Source organism: Buceros rhinoceros, unplaced genomic scaffold (assembly GCF_000710305.1).
Source record: "Buceros rhinoceros silvestris isolate BGI_N320 unplaced genomic scaffold, ASM71030v1 scaffold5023, whole genome shotgun sequence".
NCBI lineage: Eukaryota > Metazoa > Chordata > Aves > Bucerotiformes > Bucerotidae > Buceros > Buceros rhinoceros.
This window is the reverse complement of record NW_010404062.1, coordinates 1-13197: the sequence shown is the minus strand read 5'-3', so window position 1 is coordinate 13197 and position 13197 is coordinate 1. Positions and strand designations below refer to the sequence as shown.

At 38.0% G+C, this 13197-nt stretch overlaps 1 protein-coding gene across 2 annotated transcripts in view; it reads right to left on the bottom strand.

The window, feature by feature from the left end:
- Positions 1-6909, bottom strand: part of KCNIP4 (Kv channel interacting protein 4) — a 57668-nt gene extending 50759 nt beyond the window's left edge. The window contains exon 1 of one of the 2 annotated variants that reach the window (XM_010133224.1): positions 6843-6909. Coding sequence is in view for 1 of the 2 variants with exons in the window: in XM_010133223.1 (XP_010131525.1) it covers positions 3212-3263 (52 nt within the window). In the remaining variant the exon portion in view is untranslated. Of the gene's footprint in view, positions 1-3211; positions 3306-6842 lie in introns of those variants that run through there. The other variant, XM_010133223.1, reaches the window with a different exon arrangement.
- Positions 6910-13197: the final 6288 nt, after the last annotated feature.

Here is a 13197-nt window from a genome sequence, read left to right as displayed (position 1 = left end):
AAAAGTAACTTGTATTTTGTATTTCAAGAATTATATGGGATTTAAATGGGCTTTTGTTTAGACAGAAAGCAACTTAACTGGAAATGAGCTCTTTAAGCATCCATTTGTGAAACATCTGGCTACCTAGAGAGACACCTATGAGCTTTTCTAGAAGCTAAATAATAAACAAAATAAATGTGAGGCTAAAGATAAAAGACAGACAATGTGATGCTGTGCACAATGTTTGGTATATTCTTAGTAATAAAGATTTTTATTGTGCTTTAATGATTCAGTGAGAATGTAGAAGACTAGTGTGGTGATCATGTCTCTGGTAACGAAAATGTTCAGTATAACATGCTTTCTACACTCTGTTTCTGTATTTTTCTTATAGACAAAAAATAAAAAAAAAACATTATCACAGTAAACTTCCTTATAATGTGCAAACTATGCTGATTAAAATACTATAGCATTCATGAATCAGTTGCAGGTTTTTAAGCATTTTCTTCAAACTTATGGCTACCGTTATGCAAGACGGAAAAAAATCTATAAAATATGCAGTGAAGATGTTGAAAATATATCTATTTCTAAACGTTAATGCTTTCTATTACAGTGATACAAAATTAGTTATTTCAGTTCTCTGGTTTCTTCAGCCTAAGAAACTTGGGGTTTGTGGTTTGTTTTATTTTTTCACAGAAGGCTAACATATGTCAACTGAAACCCAGAAACAAGTTCATATTCACCCATTAAGATATTAAACAAAATATTCTTACTGATTTCATTAATGAGTAGCTTTCTTCTATCTAAATAATAAAGATATTTTTAATCTGTTCACACAGGAGCTATGCTTTGAACCTTTCATTGTTCATTAAAGATCAAATTGGTAAAAGCAAGGCAAAAAGCAGACACACTCTTACTGGCAGCTGGAGAAACAAGTCCAAAGTTAGGGCTTAGTCCATGTCTGTAAAAATTGTGCATTTACCTGCACAAACCCCAAATTATAGCTCCCCTGCCTATTTAATAACTGCATGTACGAACACTTTTCTTTTCCAAAACCATTCTTGAGTCTAGTCCTATCTCTAGCACACGCATTTAGCAAAGGAAGGATGTATTTAAGTTTAGGCTTACTAGGCTAAAGCATACAAATAATAAAAAAAAAAGCATTCTTTAACATACTCTATTCTATGAGAATGCTGAAATATTTTTATATATTCATGGAATCTTTGTCTGCACGTCTGGATAGAAGTTAAGTCCAGAAGTGCAAACTCCAGCTATGTACATTTCAACAAATTACTTGTTTCAAAAACATTCCCCTTAAAATTTCTAAGGAATTCACATTATTTGATTGTTATTGTAGTCATGTTGGCTTCGTTCCTAGTACATTACGATGTTGCTTCTTTCAAGCTAGCAGAAATCAAATAGCACGTTATGTCAAAATGGGATAATCACAATGTGTGTTTACAATGATATTCCCATTTAATATAATATTTTCATTCACTGTAACATTTTACCTTAATATAGCAATTCGTTATTGACAAGAGTACAGAGAAAAATGCTGAATTAATCTTTTTTTACTTCTTCATTCTCAAATATGAAATATTTAATACAAGTTTTATTTTAATTTCTCTTCTGGTTCATAAAACACTTTCAGCAAGAAAATACAAGTTTTGCGTAGTCAGGGTTATTGATGCTGACTCTGAATATTTTTGTGTTACCTGTACAGACAAAAAGTTTGTGTAGAAATGTGCAAGGAATAAGGATGTGTTTCTCTCCAACCAGCTTCAAGGAAACAGATCAAACCTTCTATTCCGTCTATTCTATTTCTTTTCTCTGTTCACCATCCCATCATTGGAAGTGTTCAGGATCAGGTCTGGATGGGTCTTTGAGCAACCTGATCGAGTGAAAGATGTCTCTGCCCATGGCAGAGGTTTTGGAACTAGATGATTTTACGGGTCTCTTCCAACCCAAACATTGGTTCTATGCTTCATTTAAGGCTGTTACTCAGGTCACATAGCTGAGGCAACTTCTATATAACGAATAACTATCAAGTCTCATGACAGTAATCAATCTTTATAAGCTATCCTATTTTCATGTAAAACACATCAGCTGAAGCTGCCATGAAAATATCACTGTGCATCCACATCTTTAGTCCTTTTCCTCTTGAATAATTTGAAAGGAATGCAAGTACCACAATCTTCTCTATAGAGAAGTGTATGAAAGACAGTGAAGTGGGATATATGTATAAAAAAAGCCTAGATCCATACCACTGAAGTCTAGATACTTAATAGGGGCCTGTGTTTGTAACCAAGCTGCCTTGCATTGTCCTGTATTCACTGGATAGGGAGAACTGCTGTTGGAGTAATTTTTTTACCTTTGTTTGATTGACACACCTTATCAGAAGAGCATGCAAGAAGCACAGGGACCACTCAGCTTCTAATCTTAGGTACTCAGATTAGTGCCTAGAAATAAGTCAGTTTAATCTAACTGAATTTTGTCCACAGGGATATTTTAAAATCAGTTATAGTAGCCAATTTATATAGGAAAACATTAGTGTTATTGCTCTAATTAATCTCTATCTAGGTACATATATGTGTGTATGCACCTATGCATGGATCTCTTTCTCCCTCTCCCCCTTTCCCTGTTTTTATCTGTTAGCTATCCTGGACAGATTTTATTTCCTCACGGCATATTAAGACATTAAAGGTAGTGTCAGTGTGCTTTCCCTTTACCTGCACATTCACAGACTTCATTTTTCAATCTCATTACTATTTTTCTTTCAGACACAAACCTGAAGTCCAGTTCCCTAAATAGTTCGATGGTACATAGTCAAAACCTGCAGGGCCAAGCCTTTCCTCCCAGTCCAGTACTGCTGATACTATCCTGGTATTGGATAGCAAGCACTCACAGACATGAACACAAAAACATATCACTTTTGAAATACATTTTGAACTGGTATTTAATTTGACCAGTGAATCACTTCTCAGCTAGCTTGCAGAGCAGAAGTGCCAACCCAGCAGCACCTATGCAGTAGATCCTGTCACTGGTGTCTTGCCATCCTGTTCCGCACAGACAAATGTGTTACCAGCTCACAAATCTGTTCATCGCTTGATTTTAAACATCAATAGAGCATGTGATTACTTCAGCAGATATCTTATCTCTCAAATGAGCAGTTAATGAAAGTATAACTTCTGATGCATGCAAACCTAAAAAAAATCAAATGAAAAATAAAACTTGCTTTGAGTAACAGGAGATGTCGTTTTGGCAGCCGAGCAGGGCAAGAGCTTCATAAGTCGCTCTTTAATGCTGCGTTTGGTACTGTTCTGAGCGTAGAGGAAACCTAAAAAATATATTATCAGGACTGTTAACATAGGCTTGAGAACAATTTCTGTACATGCTGCAGAATATTATAGCAGAATCCTGATGGGAAAAGGCCAAACAGATCGCAGCCATCCTGAATTGCATAGGGCAACCAGAATTTTTGAACAGGACAACAAAATTGTTTTATCATTGTATCTTGCCAATAAAGGGGATTTTTCTTTGTATGTGTGTATCTCTTGTAAAGTTCTTATAACCCGCTTTAAAACATCTCTCAGAGAAGTATCAGATTATGTAACTGAAACAACACAAGGTAAGAGTGTTTGTAAATATTTGAATGCTAAAATATTTTAAGTCTATTTGTTTTTCAATTTTAATATGGAAACCAAAACCAAAATCAAGTAAAATCTCAAAGGTATCTTTTGTTGTCCTTTCTGGTAGTCTTCTAGTTCCATGGCTGAGTTTTCTCGTATAATTAATTCAGCGATTGTGATAACCGTTGTGGTACTTTTGCCTTTTCTGAATATTAAAATATCAACCATGATGTGTAGCCAGTCTCCCTTTTCTTTAATTTTTGGCATTCTACATACATATAAAAATAAGTGTTATTTATATTTTCTTCTTTAAATGCTGACATGGCTAAATAATTAATGTCCGTGTGCTGTAAAGCAGGTGAACAGCTTTACCATTATTTACTGTGAAGGAGATTGTCAGAGTAACTGCCTGTGAGGTTCTAACTAACCATTTTATCAAAATGTGTGATACCAACAAGCATCTTCTGAATGGATATTTACTGCACATGGCAGACGCAACATCCATTGAAACAGTAAAGGTAGAGCTTGGTTTGGACATTATGCAGTTCCTGCACTTCTCATCTTGACAGCATAAGCTCGAGCTCAAACACAAACACTGCTCTGCAATGGCTCTTTGCTACAACACCAAGAATGCAAAACAGATGGGGCAAGAAATGAAAGACACAGCTGACAGTTCCTGTGCTAGTGGCACAGTCACTAGCACAATCCTGGGTTATCCCTGCTACCGCACGTGTGCTGAATACTGGTTTTAGTGACATGGTGTAGAATACTTTCCTCTCTGTCACCAAATCATCTTGAGAGAGTATGTGCTTGTATTTGGGAAGGAGAAAATGAGAAGGTGTTAAAGTTATTAATTTTTGTAAAAGAAAGAAAAAATAATTCTCAGTTTCTATATAAGTAAAACATTGAAGGAAACAAAATTAAAGAAATGGAGAAAAACAGGAAAGACTGAACCACAGCCTTAAAAATTAACCATTACAAGACAAATTCTGCCTCTGTGAAAATAGCAGCTCTGGTGAATGGATGAAAAATCCAGTTTCAGCACAAGGTCAGATGTACTTAAAGGAACATCTCTGGAAATGTCAAAACTTTTTAATACAAATAATAAGAATGGATACACTTATTATCTGTAGCACTTGACAGTCAGCTCACCTCAGAAACACTATGCAGAAAAACGCATAAAATAAAACACAATCTGTGATGAGTACCTTGAACTCCATATTTTTAGTTTGAGAACAAAAATAGAGCCTTTATATGGATACCTCGATGTCTCAGCTGGCAGCGTGTGCAGTATCACCTTATGTCTGTATTGTAGATATCTGAACACAAAGAAAATTTTTTTATCTTAAAGACTTTTTTCTTTATTAGGAATTCTGGCATAGACATGATCTAGAAATATCTATTTCTAGCTCGTTAATTTGAGTTAAGGTTTGCAAAGGCTTACTGTCCATGTATCACTTATATAATTACAAAGGTCCACAAACTATGTAATTACTGAAGAGGTATACCGTGCTTCGGAAAACCTAAAGGGACAAGTTATTTCCAAAGGGTTTGCAGCTCAAAGGCTTGAGTAAGCAAACAATTTTGCTACTTCTATGCCTGCACAAAAGCTCACAGAATTCAGTGCAAAATATATGGCGTTTGAGGTGGTATGATCAAGGTAAAAAATAAAAATGAAATAGATGGGCAAAAGTACTATCAGAGGCGTAACTTCGGAGGGCAGTACAATTTTTGTACTCCCTTCTGGTAGCTAATTTAGAATGTTGACACCAAGATCAGGGCAGAGGTGAAGGAATTCATTTATCTTCTCACAGTGTAAGGAAGCAGCATGGAATGTTTTCATACCCAGTGGCTGTAGTTATTTAATTCTGCAGGTATTGCAGTCCGCAGTCACAATTTCCTGATCAGTTCTAGAACTCTCAATGTGATTTTTCATGTGTAAAGGGCTACTTCATACGGAGAAAACATGTTGCACACTGGGCCTATGCTGAATCAGTGTTTGAACACAAACACTGAAAGTGTTAATTAGGATGAAATAATGTAATAATTTCTGTGAATTCTGTAGCTATTTGCCCAGTTTGAAACAGGTTGAGGCCATTACACAGTCACAGACTCATAGAATTGTTTTGGATGGAAGAGACCTTTAAGACCACCAAATTGAACTGTCAACCCAGTACTGCCAGGTCACTGCTAAACCACGTCCCTCAGCACCACACCTACATGTCTTTAAAATATCTCCAGGGATGGGGACTCCACTGCTTCCCTGGGCAGCAATTCAATACTGTTTCGATACTTGACAACCTTTTCTGTAAAAAAATTTTTCCTAACCTCCAGCCTAAACCTCCCCTGGTGCAACTTGAGGCTATTCACTCTTGTCCTGTTGCTTGCTGCTTGGGAGAACAACTGACACCAACTTCACTTTCAGGTAGTTGTAGAGAGTGTTAAGTTCTCCCCTCAGCCTTCTCTTCTCCAGGCTAAAAAATAACAGTTCCCTCAGTTGCTTTTCATAGGACTTGTGCTCTAAACCCTTCATAATCTTTGCTCCTCTTCTCTGGACACCATCCAGCACCTCAATGTCCTTCTTCAATGAGGGGCCCCAAACTGGACACAGTATTCAAGCTGTGGCCTCACCAGTGCAGAGTACAGGGGAACAATCACTTCCCAACTCCTGCTGGCCACACTATTGCTGATACAAGCCAGGATGCTGTTAGACAAGTCATTGACCCCCTACTTGCAGGGTTTTGTACCTGTTATACAAGGACTCCTGGGAAGGTGGGGTTGTCACTGGGGTGACATGCCTGCTGTGCTGGACAGCAACTTGTCACCATTGCCCTGAAGAAGCTGATTAATCTAAGGCAGATTAAAATTTGCTTATTTTATAGAAAGGGATTCTTGTTGGATTACCAGTCATGAAAATGGCTGTTTTGAAGAGATGAAGAGCCATGAAGCACCAATACACTGATAATAATGGACTGATGCTTCTTCCTTCAAACTTCTAGAATAGAATAATAGCAATTCATAGGCTGCAAAGAGATACTCAGAAAAAGCTGAACTTTCCAAACTCTTCTAGATTTTTTTTAAATGATTGGTTGACTAGAGATTTCATAGCTGTTATCCCTAACCCAGTAAGCCACAAACTCTTCTGGGCTAAGTGAATGTTCTTCAAATTCAGGTTAGATAACTGGTGCTGCTTGCTCTTGGGTTCGATAATTTATTCCTCTGCAATGAAAATTAAACTGTGAGACACACTTTTCCCCAGAATTCACTGTGGGAGTGTCCTAGAACTCATTTCTGTACAACAACGCCTGGGTGGTGGGGATCATCCCAAGAGGTGCTCATGCTTCACAAAATACTCTGTAACTGGATCATGGCTTACATATTCGCATATCTAGGTACTGCTGTACTGATGTATGTGCCCCATATAGACGTTGGGTATACCAGACATCCTTTATGCGTGACTGCTGTTTAGCATGAGTTATGTCTGTATCTGCAACTGTTAAATGCACCAATGATTTATATCATTTATCAATGATGCAACCTCTGATTTACAGATATTTGAACTAGAGAACTGTAACTCTACAATCTGATTAATGTAAGTGTAATATGAAGATTATCATGCATACTTACAGTCAGTATATTTTTTTTTTCTGAATTTCTACTTTTAAAAATCATATTCAGATCATTGTTATGTGTGTGACCTAGTCACTCCATTATCACAATGTCGACAGCCTGATGTAGATTGGACACTACTGGTTACAAAAAAATACATGAAGAAACACAAAATTTTTCCTCATTAAATAATAAACCAATGTAGTCATAGAAGACTTTAAAAAATAAGGAAAAAAATGCATTAGAATATATAAATTATTTACAAATTCTAAGTGTTTTAAAAATTACATATATTCCTAACCATATACATCTACACCTGGACTATCTTAACTCTTTATACATTTACATTTTTCAGCCATATAATCCCTGCTTTAGAAAGACAGTAGATACTGCATATTTTCCTGTTATAGAGACAGGTGAGACTATCCAAGGAAAGATGATTAAGCCAAGGGACTTTTGCAGGCATTTTCAGAGGTGAAATATCTCCCTTTCTAAGTGCAATTGTTCTCTTTGCAAATGATTTATAGATGTCATGAAAGCAAGGACAAGTAGGCTACTGGTGTAGCAGATTGGACAGCCTGTCTCGTATTCTCACTAAGTGCACAAAATGGACTGTGCTGAGGCTGCCCTTGCCGCAAAGTTTTGCCCACCTTTCCTGCCTGTATCTAATGCCCTTTGTTCAAGGAAGCACTCTCCTGCCTTGCCTCCCACCTCATTGCTGCCTCTTTGTAATGGGATTTGGGTACTAAATGTTAATGTAGAAGGCACAGTCTTCTGAGTACTTAAGAGAGCTTTTGGGGCAGGTAATCATCCTATTTAACAGCAAGTTAAAAAACTAGAAACAATTCCCCCAACAATTTTTTTGTTCACCATCAGTGAAAGAGAAGAGTCACCTGGAAACTGCCTCTTTTCCCCCACTCTTTTTCCCTCCATGGATTCTTTTTGATTTTTGATTTTTTTTTTCTACTTGTTCTTTTTCTTTCTCAGGGTCACCCTTCTTTATTTGACAAAGACAGCAGATGAGCTTCCACAGTTTAACTCTTTCTCCACTTTTTACTCGACAGTATTTACAATCCACTGGCCACGTCCAATGGCTTGGCAGTACAACTTGGATTTTGTTCACCTACAGGATTTTTAGTCTTCCCATGAATATGAGAAAAATGCCTGAATGTGATCTTTTTGGAAGAGTATTAGGCCTGAAAGCCAAGCTGCACAGGTCATTTTCCTGAATCTCACATTTTGGTCAGAAGTGACAAAGATTCTGAAAACCAAAAAAAGAGAAATGCATGAAGTGTTTTCTTGGCATAATGGTTTACACTCTATTTCAGCTGTATGATGGAATTTCTCCTAGGGCTTTAAAGTCTGGCAGCCCCACTGAACTGTTAATGGTTCAGCACAGATGGAGAGGCAAGGGAAACAAAATGAAGTGCAAATTTCATATTCACAGTTCAGGACTTTGGAAGAGAGACAAATCAGAGTACATGTTCCTTCTCTGTGGTGAGCCTGGGAACGAAATAAGACAATGTACAACATAAATATTTATAAGTCCCAGCCTCAGTTCTTTGGAAACACCTGCTGAAGAACTGTGTGAGTTGTCAGTAGGCTACTCGACAGATCATCAGCATTTTTTGCCAAGCCAGGAAAACTTCCTTGCCAATCTCATTTGTCTGTACATATGCATTTTTAGTGATTCTTCCTCTACTGCCACTAACTTTCTGTTTTTCATTGCAATACATGCCTATCATCAGCCTCATGGACTACTAAAGCCCTATAAGATGCATCAGATCTGCTGCAAGGAGAAGCCATGAAGGTATTGAGCTGAAAAACTGGATAGCAGCATTTTAGGGATTACCTTGAAGCATCTATTCATGAATCAGATTGCGCCCCCTCACTTTAAATTCCATTGTGCATACTGTTTTAAATCAGTCTCCTAATGGCAGATGCAGATTAAGACCTGGTAGCCACATTTCCCTACCAATAAATTAAAGGTTAGAGTCAATCAGGAAGTCTGGAGGGCAATAGTACTTGCACATGGATGGAAAATGAAGTACAGAGAACAAGTGGTCTAGTCAAAACCAGTAACTACTGTTGGGCATTTGTGGGACTGGCAAAAGCAAAAAGATGAAAGAAGAAAAAGCTAGCATCACAGAAGAGAAGAAATAGAGAAGTGTCAAAGTACAAAAATTTATAAAACTGAGAAATGGCCACCCTTTTGTCCTCACAGTCTTCATTAAATTTCCCAAATACAGCTTTATTATTCAGACCATGCCTCCCCATGATGTACATGCAGCTTTTCAACCTGAAAAACTGCTTATGTTATGAACACTTTCTATGCAAAATACAGTCATTATCTAAGAGCGTTACAAACATCTCTGGGAGCGTAAACACTGAAAATTGCAGAGAGCTTCTTCAGTGCAAAGCTTGAAAACATACTAGTTCTTCAATACCACTCGGCACACTTGCACACACACTCTCAGAGTGTGTGTAAAACTAAGTTGGTCCCCTCTGAGAAGAAACGTATTTATACCAGATCACTTGCTTTCTTTAGAAAAATCACACTTGAAGCGGACCATGTAAGCATATCAGAGAATGCACAGTGAACCATTTTTGTTTGATTGCTACTCTGAACTATGCAGTTTCCTTGATTTTCCCCCCTTCTGTTATGAGTATAGAAGTTTCTAACTAACTGTGATACATAAAAATGATCACACAATAGATTACATCAACAGAAAGCTAGTTACAGCTTTAAAGGAAGGACAGCTTCTCTCAAATAAACAAGCAGCAAATATAAACTCTGGGCCAAAGAAAATCTTTATGTGTCTCAAGAGTGCTTTATCTCATGCTCAGGAAGGACACTCATCTTCGGAAAAGTCACGCTGGCTGTGTCTATTCACAAGCAATTTAGTGCAACAGGAATAGAGTGGGAGATGAAAGCAAGTGATATTGAGGAACCTGAGATCTTCCAGATGGGGTATGGATACAAAAGATGAAGAATAAGTGTGCTTTATCTTAGCCTAAGCAAGGTGGATACTTCAGTAGCAGTGACATGGGCCTTAACACTAGGCAGACTTGTCTGGACATCTCAATGGTAGTGTCCCCAGTCAGTGCAGGGCCTGAAGGGCTGTCAGCAGTGACAGGGCATGAGAGACCCTCCAAACCCCATCGTTTATGGGGCTGGTAGGCTGAGTATGGCAGTCATGGCAGCATGAACTGCAAAGAAAACCTGTTAAAGAGGCTGAACTACCAGTTGTGATCAAATAGTGACAACAAACCGCATTTATCTAGTTTAGCAGAGGTTCACTGAGTTTTTGCGATAGAGGAAAACTAATTGATGCTTCAATCAAAATGAAGGATTAGTTCTAACCAGGGAACTAAAAACCAGCGGTATACAGTGCCTGTGCTGTTGAATATGAAAACAGAGAGAGAAAAATACTGTTGGAAAAAGACTGGAGAGAGCAACTGAAGACAAAACCATGAGTCTATCAAAAGTGAGGGAGAGATGGCAAAAAGAAATCAGATGTGTGATATGAGATAAGCTAGAATGGAAAAGAAGGGTTCAGGAGAGAAAGGAAAGAGAGAGAAAGTAAAAATGTTAAAGAGGAGTTAAGAATTAGAATGAAAAAGTAAATAGGGAGATATTGAGAGACCTTTATATATTTATTACCTCCATATTAATCTTATCTAAACCGTGTGTATGGTGTGTGTGAACATGTACAATGCTGGACTCAGATATACTTGCATTTGCCGAAGGACCAGCAGCTGGAGTCAGACCAGGGGTGTAGGTGTTTCTGACCTATGGTGTCAGCTACTGGAAACCATGGGTACCCTGTGCCAGCCACTGGAGTGACTGAAGGTCTTGGTCCCAGCCACTGGGCTGGGAATGGTGTGTGTCCTGAACACCACGGACCTCCTGGAAGGTCCAGTAGTGAGCAAGGAGCTCAATGCCAGTGGCTGGAGAGGGACCACGGGTTACACCCCATATGTCTGGTTCTGGCTGCTGGGGGCTGAGTCTCTGTGTCTTCTGCAAACCATGTGTCTGGGCTGTGTTACAATATCCCTTAACAAGCATGTCTGTACTTTGTAGAGAAAAGTCTTTTCATACTCATTATGAGTATTAGGAGAGTTAGAGAAGACCAGAGTTTGTGGAGTATACCTTCATAGTGTTTACACTACCATCCAGTTATTCTGAAATGAAATAATTAACCTGCTGTGCTCTAGGCTGTCACTGTAATGTGTTTTTTAAATGCTTTATATCAATTTAGTTCTTAGGAGAGATGTCTCACTGAGAGCTCATAGAACTTGCACAAAAACAGTGCACACTTTTCAGTTCTGCTGAACTAACCCCAAGTGAGTCAGCCCTGATCTAGGCAGTTCAGGAATAGGTCATTTCAAAGCCTGCTGTCAAAGTCAAAAGCAAATTTTTCAGAATTCAGTAGGATTTTTCTGGAGCCTAAGTTTTATATTCCATATTTGCTTGGCTAACATTTTTCTGCAAATTTTGGTGTTTTGTGTAAAGCTCATTTTGATTTGGGGTGATAGTGACATTACATCACTTTTATACAGATGGCACCAAGCCTTTCTTAAGCACTGAAAGATTTCAGTCGCTAAGCTGCCAGTCTTGAGGTAAAGTCCTCTGCTTTGCATTGATGATCTGTACCCTGCTTCCATAAAAATAACATCATTGAACAAGATGGAAAAGAGGCACAACAAAGTAATGAAGAACACACTTTTATCTTCTGCAGTGAGATTTCAACAGTAGCATTCATTAAATGCTTCATTCAAAAAATTATAAAGAAGAAAAAGAAGACAGAAGTATCAGTCCTTCCTGTTGATCAGCTAGCCTTAAAACCAAGTGTTACATGATGTTTACATTTACATTTCCTTGGAACAGAGTTGAGTTACTACAGATTATTTAATGTAGTTAGATGCAGTGCAGTATTCCTACCTACAAAGCAGTAAGAGCAGTGCTTTATTTCAAGTGTTCCGGTTTCCTTAAGAATGATGCAGCCACTCTTGCAGCTTTTACAACTCTGTGTATAGTTCCAGCTTGAAATCCACTTCAAAGCATGCAACATATGACAGTCTTAACAAGCACTAAGTTAATTTAAAAAACCTAATACATGGACATGATGAATTTTAGATGTGGGTAAGTGTGATGGATTTGTGATTAGGCTGGCTAGAAGTAACAAATACATTCTTGTAAATCCCATCCTCCATAAGACTGGTAATTTGTTACTCAAACATGCCAAACTGCAGAAATTCTACTCAATCTTCTAGTCCCTCTTGACTAGAGTTGCATTCTGAGGCAATAATTAAACTCAGAGAGCTTTAAAAGCTTATGATTTGGATAGCACTGTTCAAATACTGTCAGTTTTTCACTAGTGTTCTAAAAGTCATAATTAAAGAAGCCACAGCAACAAATTCTCCTCAGCAGGGTGAGTGTAAGAACTGAATTGATAAAAATTGCATGCACAGTTTAAAGGCTTATTAAAATTCAGGAGTCACATATTTGCAAAGATGTAAAACACTAGGATGCATTCACACCATTTTGAAATAACGTTTAAATAATTTACAAAGTACAAAAAATGCAAAACTTCTTCCTCTTAGTAAAACTAAGCTAAGTGACTTAACAGCAGACCCCAACATCTTGAGCCGAGCGCCCATGACCAACCCTCCCTTCCCTGACACTGATTCCCATCACAGCATCACTCTGCTTAAGAAAAGCCCTTTCCTTTGGAAACCTGGTTCTATTTCCTGATCCAGCTGACAGTGCATCTCTGCAAATAATTTTTTTTCTGCACACCTGGGATGTGATGTATTCAGGTGGGATGAGAATGAATGGTTAACCCGGGAAAGTTAACCTGGCCAAAATTAACCTGGTCTAATTTAACCTGGCCTAAGTTGCTGCCTGAGTTTGTATACTGCTGAACAATGATCTCATTTTCTACATCACTGAACTGCTGCCTTGGACTTCCAGAGGGCA